The following is a 19877-nucleotide window of genomic DNA, read 5'->3' on the forward strand; positions in this document are numbered from 1 at the left end:
CACATGGGGACAAAGATTGTACTTTTGGAGAAATTTCCTCTGATCTGATGAAACAAGAATAGAACTGTTTGTCCATAATGACCATTATGTCTGGAGGAAAAAGAGGGATGCTTGCAAGCCGAAGAACACCATCCAAACGGTGAAACACGGGGGTGGCAGCATCATGTGGTGGGGGGTGCTTTGCTGCAGGAGGGACTGGTGCTCTTCACAAAATAGATGGCTCATGAGGAAGGAGAATTACAGTGGGGCAAAAAAGTATTTAGTCAGCCACCAACTGTGCAAGTTCTCCCACTTAAAAAGATGAGGCCTGTAATTTTCATCATAGGTACACTTCAACTATGACTGACAAAATGAGAAGAAAAAAAATCCAGAAAATCACATTGTAGGATTTTTAATTAATTTATTTGCAAATTATGGTGGAAAATAAGTAGGCCTACAAACCTGACTCGATTACACCAGCTCTGTCAAAAGGAATGGGCCAAAATTCACCCAATTTATTGTGGGAAACTTGTGGAAGGCTACCCAAAACATTTGACCCAAGTTAAACAATGTAAAGGCAATGCTACCAAATACTAATTGAGTGTATGTAAACTTCTGACCCACTGGGAATGTGATGAACAAAATAAAAGCTGAAATAAATAATTCTCTCTACTATTATTCTGACATTTCCCAGGGACAGGGAATCTTTACAAGGATTAAATGTCAGGAAATGTGAAAATCTGAGTTTAAATGTATTTGGCAAAGAACTTCCGACTTCAACTTTATATTAATTTGGGGACAGGTCAAAAAGCATTAAACATTTATGGCAATTTATCTAGCTGGCTTGCAGTTGCTGGCTAATTTGTCCTATTTAGCTAGCTAGCTTGCTGTTGCTAGCTAATTTGTCCTGGGATATAAACATTGAGTTGTTATTTTATCTGAAATGCACGAGGTCCTCTAGTCGGATATATACTCCACACATAAAATGGTCAAACAAATAATTTCTAGTCATCTCTCCTCCTTCCAGGCTTCTTTTTCTTCATATGGCGATTGGCAATAAAGGTGCATTACCACAACCAACCTCAGTTCATCTTTCAATCACCCACGTGGGTATATCTTCCTGAAAACCAATGAGAATATGGCATGTGGGTATATGCTTCTAAAAACCAATGAGTAGATGGGAGAGGCAGGACTTGCAGCGTGTTCTGTGTTACAAATATAATTAACTTCTATTTTAGCGCCTGGCAACGCAGATGCTCGTTGGCACGCGCAAGAAGTGTGGGTGCAATGATTGAATAACTTGTGTACATTTATTTGGCAACGCTCGTGCACGCGACGTGACCAGTGTGGTCAGCATGTTAGCCTAGTCCCAGATCTGTTTCTTGCCAACTCCTATGGCCATTGACGTGGCAGATCTGGGACCAGGTCTAATTCTTGTCTCATTGACATTTCAGCCCATTTGGAACAGAACCTTCTTCCAACCATTAACATATGTATTTCTCAGATTGAGTGAAACAGAGAACAGTGATATTCTTCCATAAACTCTGTTGCCTCAGTTCACAAGTGTCTCATCTAAGATTTTTACCCATAGTACAACCACCCACATTGGTAGCCAACTCTTATGACCCCTTGTCTTCGTCTCTCTTCCTCAGTTTTCAGATACCGCTTTGTGCTGACCACTACATGCTAAAGTACCTGGAGTCCATCTCAGACCAGATCCCCTCTCACACCCTGACCTCCCTGAGGCAGAGGCTCGGCCTATGGATGGCTGACCAGCGAGCCACGCTGGCCCTCCCTCAGTGAGGTAAGGGCCTACATTTCAACAGCTGTTGCCAGAGTGACACATTAACCTGGATTACTTGATTTGGGATTATTTTGTCAGATGAGTGTGTGTGGGTGCATGCATATAAAGCAGACTCCTCCAACAGTATACTTATTCCTCTCCCTTCTTTCTTCAGATGACATCAGAGTGGAACCCTCTTCTTGATGTCATAAAACATATTAGTCCCCTACACATTTTCTCCATAACAGAACATCCTTACTACCTGCCCTCAGACTATGAACCAAGGTAAGTACACCCTTGTTGCTTTGACAAAGTCATTTCTGAAGATAATGAATCACTAACCACATGAAGTAAATTAAGGTAAAAAAAACATGAACTGTCCCTCACCTGTCCAGCTCCCCCTCCAATGAGCTATCAGACACTTTGAGGAAGCAAGGAAGGAGGTTGCAAGGATTTGACAGCCACACAAAACAGATTTGCATCATGGCAATTGCAAGTTATCAGTTATTTTAACATGTTAGTGTGTAGTGTACCACACATCAGTTTTATGGTTGAAAGATTCAATTAATGTAAAAAACAAAATAACAGTCCAGACCATCACAATTGAGAAAAATGCATTATTTAATTAAGTAATAATAGATACCTCTTTAACAAAAACAATGGGAATGGCATGCGGTATTATCCAACATACATGGTCATCGGGATGGGCATGGTTTGTGTCAAGTGACCACAGCATGAGCACAACGCGGTCCGAGTAACACCGACCATGACCAAGAAGAAAGGGCAAAGGAGTAACCAGAGCCCCATGATTGGTCCAATATCAACCTTGTCCCGCCCATTCTACACACTACCCATCACTGACTGGGTAGCATCAAAGCCAGCACATTTGTATGTTCCTCTAGGGCCACCGTAGTATCATCAACATCCTTCCTGCACCACATTACCAGGGTCTTATTTATTAGGGCCCGAAACATTAAAACATTTATCAACGGAAACCCGAAAATGTGCGTTTCTTATTGGACAAGTCCAGATAGTGCCTCAATGTTTCATTCCATTTGGTGCCTAATGAATATGACCAATGTTAAAAACAAAAAGCGAAGCCTGCTCATTCAACAGCGAAAACAGAGCTCAAAATCAGCTACGGTGACATTTGGACAAACACCACACCAGTATGGTACTTAACACATGAGGCATCACATTCAATATGACACATACAGTGTGCCAAACAAACAACATATTCATCGTTCTGTATACAAAGGGAGCTCCAAGAACAGAGTGGCCATAGCAGGCGGTGTGGGTGTATAAAAAAATACTGATATTAGAGTAGAGAGAGAGAGAGACTAAATGTCTGTTCAGGGCTCATGGGGGGGGTTTGGTTTTGGATTTTTATCCAGCATTTTTAAAGCCGTGTTGTGTCCATAGCGACAGACCCAGGCCCCGCATCACCTCTGGAACACGCAAAACAGGAAGAGGATGAACCGTGTGGGACCAGTTTCCTGTTCCTCTGATTGATAAGCCATATAAAAATCAGGGCCACTGTTAGGGCAGCCATTCCGGGTAGAGCCATTAGGGGGCCTTGATCTTCTTGGGCCGAGGAGAGGCTCCATTCTCGGCTTTGATCACGCCATTTTCATGGTGGCCAACTGTAAGAGAAAGGAGGGCATACACACATTAACATGTTATTGTTGCTGCAATAGAATGGCTGCAACTCTTACCATACACCATCTTCTAACTTGAAAACTGTTAGAAATCCCCTACTGATCTTGAACAATGGCGTAAGAGGTGCTATAAACCCATTCTAAAGTGTGTGTACACTCACGGGAGTCTCGCTTAAGAGGTCGGGGGGTTTGCTTGGCAGCGGCCCTCTTCCTAGAGGCTTGTTCGTGTCTGAACTCTCGCCACCGCCTCAGCTGGAAACGGATAAACTTCCACAGGAGCCAGGACTGGATCAGACACACCAGCAACAGCACAGTCATCCTATACAGAGGGATGATAGAGGGTTAGGGTGTGTGTGTGTGTGCACATTAGACATAGGTACGCTGTTCAAGCCATCAAAAATCTCTTACCGTATCAGCACAGTGTTAAAGTTGCCCAAGTCCCAGTCCAGTCCCTGGTTTTCAGCACGGGCCAACCCAAAGCCCACAGCCAGGAACATAAGGGTAAGGGTCACCATCCGCGTGAACACAAAGCACACCGCCCACACGTCAAACCTGGACACACACACATCGAACACATCAGTACATGACATAAGTGGATTGTGATTATGCTAGGATTGATTGCATTAAAAGGTAGAGTATAATAAGATGTCATTATACACATCAGGGAGATTCACAGCATTTTTAGAAAACAACACTATTGAGATTTGCCAAGAATGTAGATTTTGGGAAGAGCCAATAGTGAGAGTCTTGGCAGGTAGTATTTCAGGAAGTCACCCCACTGTGTCTGGTGATGTCACATTGCATAGTTTAGCTTTAATGAAGTGCTGTTTATACAGATGAAGTCGGAGGTGGACATACACTAAGGTTGGAGTCATTAAAACTCGTTTTTCAACCACTCCACAAATGTCTTGTTAACAAACTGTAGTTTTGGCAAGTCGGTTAGGACATCTACTTCGTGCATGACACACAAGTCATTTTTCCAACAATTGTTTACAGACACAATTCCAGTGGGTCAGAAGTGTACATACAGTAAGATGACTATGCCTTTAAACAGTTTGGAAAATTCCAGAAAATTATGACATGGCTTTAGAAGCTTCTGATTGGCTAATTAACATAATTTGAGTCAATTGGAGGTGTATCTATGCTTTGACATCATGGGAAAATCGAAAATAAGCCAAAACCTCCGAAAATAAATTGTAGACCTCCACAAGTCTGGTTAATACTTGGGAGCAATTTCCAAATGCATGAAGGTACCACGTTCATCTGTACAAACAATAGTACGCAAGTATAAACGCCATGGGACCACGCAGCCGTCATACCGCTCAGGAAAGAGACGCATTCTGTCTCCTAGAGATGAACGTACTTTGGTGCGAAAAGTGCAAATTATTCCCAGAACAACAGCAAAGGACCCTGTGAAGATGCTGGAGGAAACAGGTACAAAAGTATCTGTATCCACAGAAAAACAAGTCCTATATCGACATAACCTGAAAGGGCGCTCAGCAAGGAAGAAGCCACTGACTACGGTTTGCAACTGCACATGGGGACAAAGATCGTACTTTTTGGAGAAATGTCCTCTGGTCTGATGAAACAAAAATAGAACTGTTTGGCCATAATGACCATCGTTATGTTTGGAGGAAAAAAGGGGAGGCTTGCAAGCCAAAGAAAACCATCCCAACCGTGAAGCACGGGGGTGGCAGCATCATGTTGTGGGGGTGCTTTGCTGCAGGAGGGACTGGTGCACTTCACAAAATAGATGGTGTCATGAGGAAAGAAAATGATGTGGATATATTGAAGCAACATCTCACAACATCAGTCAGGAAGTTAAAGCTTGGTCGCAAATGGGTCTTCCAAATGGACAATGACCCCAAGCATACTTCCAAAGTTGTGGCAAAATGGCTTAAGGACAACAAAGTCAAGGTATTGGAGTGACCATCACAAAGCCCTGACCTAAATCCCATAGACAATTTGTGGGCAGAACTGGAGAAGTGTGTGAGAGCAAGGAGGCCTACAAAATGTACCCAACTTATTGTGGGAAGCTTGTGCAAGGCTACCCAAAACTTTTGACCCAAGTTAAACATTTTAAAAGGCAATGCTACAAAATACTAATTGAGTGTATGTAAAGTTCTGACCCACTGGAAATGTGATGAACAAAATAAAAGCTAAAATAAATCACTCTACTATTATTCTGCCATTTCACAATCTTAAAATAAAGTGGTGATCCTAACTGACCTAAAACAGGGAATTTGTACTAGGATTAAATGTCAGAAATGGTGAAAAACTGAGTTTAAATGTATTTGGTTCATGTGTATGTCAACTTCCGAGTTCAACAGTATATCACATTCCAATATGAATAGCACTTCATTGAAAGGTAGACCCCGCATCATGTTGTTTTGGAGTTGGAAGTAAAAGTAAGCAGCCATAGGCTCCTGCGCGCTCTTATTCTGTAACGTGAAGCAGCATAATGGACAGGACGATAGTCAATCACAGGTCATTAGCACAAATCCATCTGAGTGTCAAGTAGAGAGGCATCGGGCACCATTTTTACAGTCTTCGGTATGACTCAATCAGGGATCAAACCCCCCAACGTTCCAATCTCAGGACGGACACTAAGCACAAGGACACTGAGTTGGAAGTATGAACTCACATTTTTTGGTGGCTCTCATCAGTGAAGTAGAACATCCTTGCGATGTGGAAGCCCATCTCAGACAGGTACTGGAGGCAGAGGAGCACCAGGCCCACACGACTCAAACTGAGGGAGGGGAGAGAGGGGGTGGTGAGGGAGAAGGACATGGTTATGCAGTCCTTATGCAAGTACACATTTGGAGTAAATATGAATATGGCAACTCAGGTGCTCTTAATTAAGGTATAGGTGTTTATATATGCTAATGTAAAGTGCCGTCAGAAAGTTCATACCCCTTGACTTATTCTACATTGTGTTGTCTTGACAAAGATGTTCTAGCTGATTTAAGTCAAAACTAACTAGACCACTCAGGGACATTCAATGTCATCTTGGTAAGCAACACCATGTATAGGTTATGCATGTTATGCATGTGTTACTTAGTCCTTAAGCACAATACAACAACTCCATTGTTTGTATTGTGGAGTAACGACAATGTTGTTGAGCCATCCTCAGTGTAATGGATGTGATAGGAGAAAACTGTGTAACTGTTTTAAAGTCACCATTGACCTCAGTGAAATCCCTGCATCTTTGTAGTTACTGGACATATTGATACACCATCCAAAGTGTAATTAATAACTTCACCAGGCTCAAAAGGGATATTACAATGTCACAATATTACAATGCCTGTTGACCCATCTACCAATAGATGCCCTTCTTTGCGAGGCATTGATAACCTCCCTGGTCTTTGTGGTTGAATCGGTGTTTGAAATTCACTGCTCGACTGAGGGAACTTACTGATTGTATGTGTGGGGTACAGAGATGAGGCAGTCATTCAAAATGAATGTAAAAACACATGTTGCACACACAGAGTGAGTCCATGCAACGTGTGACTTGTTAAGCACATTTTTACTCCTGAACTTATTTAGGCTTGTCATAACAAAGGAGTTGAATACTTATCGACTCAAGACACTTCAGCTTTTCATTATTAAATGAATTTGTAGAAGTTGTGAAAAACATAACATAACACTTTGACATTATGGGGTATTGTATGTATACCAGTGACACAAAACCTCAATTTAAATTCAGGCTCGAACAACAAAATGTGAAAAACATTAAGGGAAGTGAATAAATTCAGAAGGCTTATCTATGCTTCTTCGTTTTGGGTGCTCATGCGATTATTTATGCATTTGTGTTAATATTAGGAGCTTATGTGCACCTGCTTCTATTAGGGATGTCACGTTTAAATTAAATTGTTAAGGTTTTAAAAGAAACGCTAACCGATATGCAGCCATTGTCAACGGCATGTCTAGAACCAGACTACAAGATGCCATGCAGGAACAATAAAAAAACATTTTAAAAAATGTAAAAAGTGGCAGTTTTAAACATTAAGAACATTTGTCCCATCCCAACTGTAGCTTGTACATGTGCTTACTTGAGCAGGTATGCTGCAGAGACGTGCAGTAGGTAGAGACAGATGTACTGCAGCTGGCGAGGGATCTCTTCCTGAGGACAACAACACAGAGCAGTCACATCAGGAGTGGGTTCCCAACCTTTTTGGAACCATGGCACAACTTGATGGGATTTAAAATTCTGTATTTAGTGGTAATGGCCAGGGGTTGGAACCGATTCAGGGAACAGAACACCAGAATACAACAAAAATGACATGAAACAGATTCAGAACCGTGAAGGAGATTGAGAATGGAAAGGTTCAGAGCTTTTGTGAAACATCACATCACAGTTGAAAAAGATATGGCAAATAGAATGGTATAAAGAGATAGATGGTAGGGGTTGAATGGAGCTGAAGGTTGGGACAAATAACAACTAATGTAAAACATACTATGCCCGTAAAACATATATAGGTTAGGAACTTTTTTGAAAGACTACAGTTTGAAAGATATGAAAAATAGAAATCAAACTGGATGGGCATCATAAATATATGGGAGAGGTTGAGGAAGGACGAGTTAAAAACAAAATAAAACTATTGTAAAATAAACTGTCCATAAAATGTATATAGCATGTACAAGCTGGAAATACAGGCCTAAATGTTGTTGTTGTTCACTAGTTTGCTCCAATAGGGGGAGGGGAGGTAGGGTAATAAAGGAAATAAATAAACTCAGCAAAAAAAGATACGTCCTCTCACTGTCAACTGCATTTATTTTCAGCAAACTTAACATGTGTAAACATTTGTATGAACATAACAAGTGTCAACGACTGAGACATAAACTGAACAAGGTCCACGGACATGTGACTAACAGAAATGGAATAATGTGTCCCTGAACAAAGGGGGGTTCAAAAGTAAGTCAATGCAGCTGGTGGCCACACCAGATACTAAGTACTGCAGTGCATCTCCTCCTCATGGACTGCACCAGATTTGCCAGTTCTTGCTGTGAGATGTTACCCCACTCTTCCACCAAGGCACCTGCAAGTTTCCCAGACATTTCTGGGGGGGAAATGGCCTTAGCCCAACGATCCAACAGGTCCCAGGCATGCTCAATGGGATTGAGATTTGAGATCTTCGCTGGCCATGGCAGAACACTGACATTTCTGTTTTGCAGGAAATCACGCACAGAACGAGCAGTATGGCTCGTGGCATTGTCATGCTGGTGGGTCATGTCAGGCTGAGCCTGCAGGAAGGGTACCACATGAGGGAGGAGGATGTCTTCCCTGTAACTCAGAGCGTTGTGATTGCCTGCAATGACAAGTTCAGTCCGATGATGCTGTGACACCGCCCCAGACCATGGACTCTCCACCTCCAAATCGATCCCGCTCCAGAGTATAGGCCTTGGTGTAACATTCCTCAGACGACAAACGAGAATCCGACCATCACCCCTGGTGAGACGATACCTCGACTCGTCAGTGAAGAGCACTTTTTGCCAGTCCTGTCTGGTCCAGCAACGGTGGGTTTGTGCCCATAGGCGACGTTGTTGCCGGTGATGTCTGGTGAGGACCTGCCTTAAAACAGGCCTACAATCCCTCAGTCCAGCCTCTCTCAGCCTATTGAGGACAGTCTGAGCACTGATGGAGGGATTGTGTGTTCCTGGTGTAACTCAGGGCAGTTGTTGTTGCCATCCTGTACCTGTCCCACAGGTGTGATGTTCGGATGTACCGATCCTGAGCAGGTGTTATTACACATGGTCTACCACTGCAAGAACGATCAGCTGTCCGTCCTGTAGCACTGTCTTAGGCATCTCACAGTAAGGACATTGCAATTTATTGCCCTGGCCACATCTGCAGTCCTCAGGCCTCCTTGCAGCATGCCTAAGGCATGTTCACGCAGATGAGCAGTGAACCTGGGGCATCATTCTTTTGGTGTTTTTCAGAGTCAGTAGAAAGGCCTCTTTAGTGTCCTAAGTTTTCATAACTGTGACCTTAATTGCCTACCGTCTGTAAGAAGTTAGTGTCTTCACGACCGTTCCACATGTGCATGTTCACTAATTGTTTATGGTTCATAAACCAGATGGGATGGCATATCGCTGCAGAATGCTGTGTTGGCCATGCTGGTTAAGTGTGCCTTGAATTCTAAATAAATCACAGACAGTGTCACCAGCATAGCACAGCAACACCATCACACCCCCTCCTCCATGCTTCACGGTGGGAACCACACATGCGGAGATCATCCATTCACCTACTCTGCGTCTCACAAAGACACGGCGGTTGGAACCAAAAGTCTCAAATTTGACTCATCAGACCAAAAGGACAGATTTCCACCGGTCTAATGTCCATTGCTCGTGTTTCTTGGCCCAAGCAAGTTTCTTCTTTTAGTAGTGGTTCCTTTGCAGCAATTCAACCATGAAGGCCTGATTCACACAGTCTCCTCTGAACAGTTGATGTTGAGATGTGTCTGTTACTTGATTAGGATAGGATAAGTAATCCTTCTCACCCCCCCCCCTAAAATATTTAGATGCACTATTGTAAAGTGGCTGTTCCACTGGATGTCATAAGGTGAATGCACCAATTTGCAAGTCGCTCTGGATAAGAGCGTCTGCTAAATGACTTACATGTAAATGTAAATCTGAAGCATTTATTTGGGCTGCAATTTCTGAGGCTGATAACTCTGGGTCTTCCTTTCCTGTGGCGGTCCTCATAAGAGCCAGTTTGATGGTTTTTGTGACTGTTCTTGTCATAATATGGACTAATGAAGCTGGTTGAGAGAATGCCAAGAGTGAAAAAACTGTCAAGGTAAAGGGTGGCTACTTTTTGTATTTGAGATTCTTCAATATTTTGATTTATTTAACACTTTTTTGGTTACTTCATGATTCCATTTGTGTTATTTCATAGTTTTGATGTCTTCACTGCAAATAGTAAAATAAAGAAAAACCCTTGAATTAGTAGGTGTGTACAAACTTTTGACTGGTGCTGTATATAGGGGATACAACCAACCCCGCTCTGCAGAAATTGCTGCAAAGAGACAGAATCATTAGATCATTTGTTTTGTTAGGAATGGTTTAAGAATTGCAACATTTACCTGGAGTTAACTCTGCAAACAGCACTGCTGGGCGACTTGACAATTCATAAAATCTAAATCAATCCTATAATACTCTTGGCAAAAATGTGTGTCTTTAATTTACAATCTTTAGAAACAATGAGAATAGGAAGGTTCGGAAATTATTCAGACCTCTTCCCTTTTCCCACATTTTGTTACGTTACAGCCTTATTCTAAAATGGACTAAATCAAAAATGTCCTCAATCTACACACAATAACCCATAAATGACGAAGTGAACAGTTTTTATTTTTTATCAAATGTATTACAAATAAAAAACTGAGATAAGTATTCGGACCCTTTGCTATGAGACTCAAAATTGAGCTCAGATGCATCCTGTTTCCATTGATCATCCTTGAGATGTTTCTACAACTTGATTGGAGTCCACCTGTGGTAAATTCAAAAGACTGGACGTGATTTGGAAAGGCACACACCTGTCTATATAAGGTCCCACAATTGACAGTGCATGTCAGAGCAAAAACCAAACCATGATATTGAAGTAATTGTCCATAGAGCTCCAAGACAGGATTGTGTCGAGGAACAGATCTGGGGAAGGGTACCAAAACATTTATGCAGCATTGACGGTCCCCAAGAACACAGTGTCCTCCATCATTCTGAAATGGGAGAAGTTTGGAACCACCGAGAGCTGGCCTCACGGCCAAACTAAGCAATCGGGGGAGAAGGGCCTTGGTCAGGGAGGTGACAAAGAACCTGATGGTCAGTGACAGAGAACCAGCGATGGTTTTCCTTCTGGAAGGTTCTCCCATCTCTGCAACACTCCACCAATCAGGCCTTTTTGGTAGTGGCCAGATGGAAGCCACTCTTCAATTAAAAAGGCACATGACAGCCCGCTTGGAGTTTGCCAAACGCCACCTAAAGGACTCTCACACTATGAGAAACAAGATGATGTGGTCTGATGCAACCAAGATTGAACTCTTTGGCCTAAATGCCAAGCGTCACATCTGTAAGAAACCTGGCACCATCCCTACAGTGAAGCATGGGGGTGGCAGCATCACGCTGTGGGGATATTTTTCAGTGGCAGGGACAGGGAGACTAGTCAGGATCGAGGGAAAGAAGAACTGAGCAAAGTACAGAGAGATCCTTAATGAAAACCTGCTTCAGAGCACTCAGGACCTCAGACTGGGACGAAGGTTCACCTTCCAACAGGACAACAATTCTAACCACACAGCCAATACAACGCAGGACAGCCTTTGGGACAAGTCTCTGAATGTCCTTGAGTGGCCCAGCCAGAGCCCGGACTTGAACCCGATCAAACATCTCTGGAGACCTGAAAACAGCTGTGCAGCGACGCTCCCCGTCCAACCTAACAAAGCTTGAGTGGATCTGCAGGGAAGAATGGAAGAAACTCCCCAAATACAGATGTGCCAAGCTTGTAGCGTCATCCCCAAAATACTCATGGCTGTAATCACTGCCAAAGGTGCTTCAACAAAATACTGAGTAAAGGATCTGATTTTACTTGTCATTGTGATATTTTAGCAACAAACAAAATTGTCTAAAAAACTGTTTTTGCTTTATCATTATGGGGTATTGTGTAGATTAATGAGGGAAATAACAATCCATTTTTAAATAAGGCTGTAACGTAACAAAATGTGGGAAAACTAAAAGGGCCTGAATTAGAGGTCAACCGATTAATTCGGGCAGATTTAAAGTTTTCATAACAATCGGAAATTGGTAGTTTTTGGGTGCCATTTTTATTTTTTATTTTTACACCTTTGTTTAATCTTTATTTAAGGCAAGTCAGTTAAGAACACATTCTTATTTACAATGACGGCCTAGGAACGGTGGGTTTACTGCCTCGTTAGGGGCAGAAAGACAGATTTTCACCTTGTCAGCTCGGGGGATTCAATCTTGCAATTTTACAGTTAACTAATCCAACGCAATAACGACCTGCCTCTCTCTCTTATCACTCCACAAGGAGACTGCCTGTTACGCGAATGCAGTAAACCAAGGTATGTTGCTAGCTAGCATTAAACTTATCTTATAAAAAACAATCAATCATAATTACTAGTTATCTACACATGGTTGATGATATTACTAGATATTATCTAGCGTGTCCTGTGTTGCATATAATCTGACTCAGCATGCAAGCATACAAGTACCTAAGTATCTGACTGAGCGGTGGTAGGCAGAAGCAGGCGTGTAAACATTCATTCAAACAGCACTTTCGTGCGTTTTGCCAGCAGCTCTTCGTTGTGCGTCAAGCATTGAGCTGTTTATGACTTCAAACCTATCAACTCCCGAGATGAGGCTGGTGTGACCGAAGTGAAATGGCTGGCTAGTTAGCGCGCGCTAACAGCGTCTCAAAATTAACTCGCTCTGAACCTTGGAGTGGTTGTTCCCCTTGCTCTGCATGGGTAATGCTGCTTCGATGTGGTGGCTGTTGTCGTTGTGTTGCTGGTTCGAGCCCAGGGAGGAGCGAGGAGAGGGACGGAGGCTATACCGTTACACTGGCAATACTAAAGTGCCTATAAGAACATCCAATAGTCAAAGGTTAATGAAATACAAATGGTATAGAGGGAAATAGTCCTCTAATAACTACAGCTTAACACTTCTTACCTGGGAATATTGAAGACTCATGTTAAAAGGAACCACCAGCTTTCATATGTTCTCATGTTCTGAGCAAGGAACTTAAATGATAAACTTTCTTACAAAGCACATATTGCACTTTTACGTTCTTCTCCAACACTGTTTTTGCATAATTTGAACATGTTTCCTTATCTACTTGAGGCTAAATTGATTTATGTATTTTATTAAGTTAAAATAAGTGTTAATTCAGTATTGTTGCAATTGTCATTATTACAAATACATCATTTTTATATATATATATATATATATATATATATATATATATATATATATATATATATATATTTTTTTATTTTTTTTTTTTTTCTTTTTCTTTTAAAATCGGCCGATTAATCAGTAGCGGCTTTTTTTTGGTCCTCCAATAATCGGTATCTGTGTTGAAACATCATAATCGGTTGACCTCTAGTCTGAATACCTTCCAAATGCACTGTAGATGGGAGGGGTTGAGTGGAGCTGAAGGATGGGACTAAAAATTCCAGGCTGTATCACAACCGGCCGTGATTGGGAGTCCCCAGGTTAGGGATTGGCCGGGGTAGGCCATCATTTTAAATAAGAATTTGTTAAAATCGACTTGTCTATTTGAATAAAGGTTAAATCAAATATTATTTTTTTATGGGGGATTGGGTGATGCAAACAATTACATTGATGGAAGCCACAATCTACCATATAACAGCTGATCTATTCCCCCAACAAATCTTTTTTTTTTTGAGGGGGAACCACTGCTTTGTGCACGGTAGCAAAGCGTCTTGCAATGGAAAAACTAAAACATGCGTTTCTAATTGGACAAGTTCGGGTAGGTCCCTCCCCGTTTCTGCCGGCTTGCTTCCGTTTGGTTCTTATGGAATGCAACTTGGTTACATCATCCTACTCTCAATTCATGAAGAGCGTCTGCATCTCGTTCTCTGTCAACGGGAATGTTAATGCCCAGAATGAGGTTGTGTGGGCGCAAACTAATGTTGTATTAAAAGGATAGTTCGCTCAAATGACACATTCACATATTTGTTGCCTTACCTTCAAAGCAGTCTATGGACAAGGAAACTTTCAAGGTGAGGAAGTAATATGTGATTTCGGGTAAAAAAAAGCACTTGAGGAAAAAAAGAAACCTGCACACTGCTCTTTAATAAACCTTACGTATCTGCCCCACGGCCTTCATCAGAGCTTTTGAGAGTTAACTTTTCTTTTTGCACCCTTATGTAGACCTAGCCCCACCCACATCCATTCCACACATCGAATGGGGTTGGAGTTGAGGTTTTACCAACATAGCACAGCCAACGTGGACATGTAATAATGTAGATAACATGGGTGGTGGAGCACGTAATAATGTAAATTATTTGGAACCGTTTTCCTGTATGTGGGTGGCAGAAATATTCACACATCATCATATCATTACACTGTGCGCAACCTCTGCATCTATAAGAGGGTGTAAAAGTGCCTGGCTGATTTTCTTTTGTGGCTGGCAGTCGGCATGGACCAATTATTGCAACCTCTCCTATTAACAATAAGTGGTGGATTCTTAAATTCAGCTGGCAAGGCTGGGTCCGCAAAGAAGATAGCTCCGGTGCCTTTAGAATGGTGAAAAGGCCTTTACATTTGGGTGGAAAATGCTTTTTATGAGGAATATGATGTGACAGAATTCCTTATTCAGACTAAAGGAAGATTTAATTCATTTTCACTTTTCTCACAGCCTCAGCACTGACCTTGCGTACTTTCTGGAAGTAGAGCTCAGGAAGGGCGTGAAGCCAGTAGGCCAGCTGAGTGAGGTAGAAGAACTTCACCTGAAACCTGCAGTGCGGACACACACACACACACACACACACACACACACACACACACACACACACACACACACACACACACACAGGTTGTTTAAGGATATGATGCAGAGCAGGGTTCTCCTGACAACTCTGGTCCTGGAGAGCTATTGGGTGTGTGGGCTTTTGTTCCAGCCCTGCAGTAACATACCCGGTTCAGCGTAGAGAAGGGTTGTTTAACCCATCATGAGAGGCCTACTAATAGTTACACCTGAGAAGAATACAATCTTACATGTTTACTGTACTGGAAGATAAACTATAAGTTACATTGTCATTTTACTAATTGTTATGGTTATCACAAGACATCTTGTTCGTGTCTGCGCCCTACAGATCCTGGTTGAGAGTAGTGCACTACACAGGGAATAAGGTGCCATTTGAGACACAGACAGGAACAAAATACCCCTGTAATAGTGCCGAGTCATCATACCTGAGATGGACATGTGGGTAGTTCTCCCAAAGGCTGCTAGGGTGAAACAGGTATCCTTCCTGAAAAGGGAGACTTTAGTGGAAGTCTTCATGATGATTTGACTTTACGCGACACTTTGGTGTGTGTGTGTGTGTGTGTGTGTGTGTGTGTGTGTGTGTGTGTGTGTCTTACTGTTATGAGTATGTAGAAACTCCACACGCTAGACACCAGATGAAACACACACAGCTGGCCTGACTCATTAAACTTGGTGTTCTTGCTTTTTGAGAGATGGAGACGCCTATTCACTTTCTGAAAACAGAACAAAAAAGCATTTGATTACAAATAGGTTCCAGATATCGTGGGGTTGTGTCAAAATGGGGTTCATTTCCTGGTTCCATAGAAACATTGTCATAATGATACACAAGGAAGTGTACAGAAACAGAAGATGCAAAGTGCCATCTTTAACCACTCTGACGCACTTTGAGCAGAGACGTACAAGTGTTACCCCAGGGGGGTCAGGGGGACACAGTCGGTCTTCAACGAACTTCAGGGGGCCGCATTGAAAGTGTGTTATATTTCCTCGCTGTCAAAGTTGGGGGGGAAAAACGTCCTCTAGCCATATTTTGGGGATTGTTTTATGCTCCCTGATTGTCTTACTTTCATATCGGTGATTGTTAGCGAGCTGAATAGTCAAGAAACTGTATGAATGTAGGTCCATTCTTTCAGAGTTTAGATTTGGATTTATTCATAAAATAAATGTCTTAAACCACAGGTTTGACACCCGTGTTAACCCATTGTAGAACACAGTTGATGATAGAGTGTGAAATAATATTACAATCCTTTTCCTGTTAGCCAGGGTCCCATATCTTTTTGTACAGTCTTACCAACTCTTATGTTTAGCATTGCAGTGACCATAAGAGTTGGCAAGACAGCACAAACAGATCTAGCACCAGGGCCCCTAACCACAAAGCACTCCTACTCGGAAATGCTTTGTGAAAAACGGCCCCAGGCTACATCCCTGTATTCTGGAGGTTTTGTATAGGAGAGGAGACATAAAGACAACCCCATTTGACCTTGTGACCTCATAATGAGTATGTGTGCAGTAGGCCCAACAACCTTGATCTAAGGTCTGTTTTGCATTTCCAATTTAAATGGTTCATGCTACATTTGGCTGATCCTAGCTCTGTGCATACAAGGGCAACTTCTACTCAGATCAGTCAGTCTCCATTGTTCCAGGCTTTAATCTCCATTTTACCCATCAGTGTTCCCCTATCTACCATTGTATCGACAAGGCGGGCCACCCCACCTAGCCCTATTGCCTCCAGTCTACAAGATTTTGGCATCTATTGGATTGAAATTACAGACAGTTAAGATGCCAGAGTTTCTGGATGTTGCATTTAGAACACAAATACCCACAATGCAGTGAGGCTTGGTATTACTCACATCCAGGATGTACTCCTGCACCACAGCGTGGAGGATGATGGTGATGAAGAAATAGAAGAGGATGGTGGCCCAGTCCCGCCAGCCATACTGGTACAACGTCACCTCTCCCTCTGGACAGACAGTGGAGGGCAGGTAGGCATAATGAGTGACAAGGTACACACAAAGCAGGCTACAGCGAAGAATGCACCGATGACGACAGGTATGACAGAAATGGCAGATAAGCCTACTCTGATAAACAGGCTATGGATGTATCCCAAATGGCAACCTATTCCCTACATAGCGCACTACTTTTGACCAGAGCCCATTGGGCCCTGATCAAAGTAGTGTACTATACAGGGTATAGACTCATAGCTGATGTGGTAGTGTTGAATAGGGGTTGTGGCACAAACCTGGTGACTGGGTGCTGATGTTGTACTGGGGTTGAATGAACAGTATTGCAGTTTTTGCTGTTGCCTAGAAAAGAGAAGCATAACCACATTTAGGTTAAATATATGCTGAGATTAGATATCTAATGTTTTATGAAACTGCTGAGCGACTTGCCTATGAATGACTTTCTTGTTTACGAAAGCAAGTAGACAGACAAATACGGAGTGGATACATTTCTGTTAATGGACATTTGTGTGCGTATGGCTGTCTTTTTACAGACTGTTTCCATACAGCGTCATGTCGATTGACACAATTGGCATGCTGACTGCAGGAATGTCCACCAGAGCTGTTGCACGAGGATTTTGTTAACTGCTCTACCATAGGCCACCTCCAATGTTGCTTTAGAGAATTTGGCAGTATGTCCAACCGGCCTCACAACTGTTACACGTGTAACCATGTCAGTGGGGAAAAACTCATTCTGATTGGCTGGGCCTAACTCCCAAGTGGGTGGGCCAATGCCCTCCCCCGCCCACCCATGTGAAATCCATAGATTAAGGACTAATTCATTCATTTCGACTGAATGATTTCCGTAAATGTACTGTAAAATCGTTAATAGTTGCGGTTATATTTTTGTTCGGTATAGTTCGCGTGTACTAGCTACCTAGCATGTCCTAGCTGGCTAGCGTGCAAGTAGTGACGCAGAGCGTCGTGGGCAAGGCACGTAGAGATCTAACGCTAATGGGCGTGGTACTGTTACAATAACCCTCAATGGCAGAGGGCGAGTAGTTACTGTAGTCCACAGATACTTTAGGAAAGGAAAGCTCTCTCAAACACCTCACACGTTTGGGGCGGTAATTTTACGATGTTCTTCTAAAGTGAATTCCGAGGGGGGCGGTGCTGTGTTTATACATATAAAAAACGAGTCGTCTCGCCAGGACGAAGGGATACGCCGTTTATTTTACGGTAAACTCGAGCGCACTCACAGGTTGACAACATTCCACGCGCGCCAGGGCCACCTGGTGTCAAAACTAAACCCCACCGAGTTCTAGTTTGCATGGGTCTGAGTCAACTGTTACCACAGTGACTTTCCGAGACGTGAAAGCTCAAGGAAACCCCCTCCATAGTCTATATGTAGCCTACACACCAAGGCCAACAGCGCGAAGGAACTGAGAATACCGGATTGATACCTGAAACAGTCACAGCAATGCAAACGATTTAGCCAAACCAACCGTAGACTAGGTTGTTTATGACAGATTAGACTACAGCAAGGGTTTCTTTACGTGCGAATTCATCAACCGGCCTATGACGACCATTTTTTTTGTCGAGGCATTAAATTATCTACCCAAATCGAAGGGGTACAACGCCAATCTAACATTTGTAATTGAATTAAGATGACAGGTCGGGCGCAAGTAGAACGCAATTCGTGTCACGGCCAGTGTACGGAAAAACAAACACGTCCACTCCTTCACTGCAACACAACCCGCTGCAGCAGCGCTCAAACATTGAGACGTGGCAGTTAACGCGATCAAATTGGTGCAACGGGCTTCCTTCGTCGAACAGCTTTGTCAACGGGAACCAAGGGGCACTGAACATGTAACGTTACTCGTTTATGGCAATTAGTTGTGCCTTAAAATGAGCCTTCCTTCCAAATACACCGAACTAGTTTGTTCAAGTTTCACGTCAATGAAAAAAGTGCCATACTCTTACATTTTCAATTCTTACCAAACACACTTTAAGTTGGTTTACTCGTAGGCTATGCAAAAACTTCTACATTTCAGACTGAACGAGTTCCGTTGCAGCTGACAAAATGAGCTACTTTAGATGAACTACTGTAGCCTAGAAACAGAGCGATGTCGAGATGAAGGAAATGATAGGAAGTTATGCTGTAAAAAAAATGTCCCGTCTTTCACTTCCACTTCACCGCTGTCAACTTGCACATAAACCGTGATCAAACCACGATAAATTGTGACTTTGCAACCCTAGGTAGCCAACGCTATTGTGTTAACAAAAACTGCAACATTGTATCTACCAACCACCGCCATATCGGCATAACACAATGATTAACAGTGTAGCCAACAGCGGCAGTCAAAGTTAGTTGCAACTGCTTTCACATGAAACAGATGAAAGATATTACATGACGTTCAACTACATGCCATTGGAATATATCGTGGTTGAATCTGTAGTGGACCTTCCAACAAAAAACAGCTGAGGTAGACGAGGGAAAATTGGAATCAGAATTCATCTCACCTCAAACATCAATCCAATCAGAATGAAAATGACCAAACTAAAGACGATATCAGCATGATTCTGTATTAAGAATTCCTGGCTGAAGAAGGGATAACTCTTGTTTCTCCTCCGGAATGCCATTTCAGCAGAATGGCTTTTTCCCGACTTTTTACTTTATCCAACAAAAAAAAAACTGACTGCGAAGTTCAGGAGTTAACTTTCTCCTTGCTCTGCGCATGTGCAAACTCTAAAAGGGGACGTTTTGAGAATTCCTCATTAAAGGTAAGGCTGAGTGAAATTCCTTCCTTTCTCGCAACTTCAGAATTACAGAATGCTGCAGAACATTCAAAGCATTTTCTTATTTACAACAAAAACAACATGTCTGAAGAGATTTGAATGTAAAAATAGTTCGATGATCGAGCTTGTTTAAGTCACCCGCCTCTTTTCATAGGACAGATAAGGACACAAAAGTTACCCCATATTACCTATGCATTTCT

At 42.5% G+C, this 19877-nt stretch overlaps 1 protein-coding gene across 1 annotated transcript; it reads right to left on the reverse strand.

Annotated features, from left to right (window-relative positions):
- Window positions 1-2365: 2365 nt before the first annotated feature.
- Window positions 2366-19624, reverse strand: LOC118386754 (translocating chain-associated membrane protein 2-like). Its single transcript, XM_035774532.2, has 11 exons — window positions 19402-19624; window positions 17178-17241; window positions 16789-16898; window positions 15538-15654; window positions 15367-15425; window positions 14826-14910; window positions 7473-7543; window positions 6065-6169; window positions 3829-3972; window positions 3582-3739; window positions 2366-3405 (listed from the first exon to the last, which is right to left on the reverse strand). Exons 1-11 carry the CDS (start codon window positions 19519-19521, stop codon window positions 3329-3331), a joined length of 1110 nt encoding a protein of 369 aa, XP_035630425.1. The 5' UTR covers window positions 19522-19624; the 3' UTR covers window positions 2366-3328.
- Between the last annotated feature and the right edge of the window lie 253 nt (window positions 19625-19877).

Source organism: Oncorhynchus keta, chromosome 8, assembly GCF_023373465.1.
Source record: "Oncorhynchus keta strain PuntledgeMale-10-30-2019 chromosome 8, Oket_V2, whole genome shotgun sequence".
NCBI classification, from domain to species: Eukaryota; Metazoa; Chordata; class Actinopteri; order Salmoniformes; family Salmonidae; genus Oncorhynchus; species Oncorhynchus keta.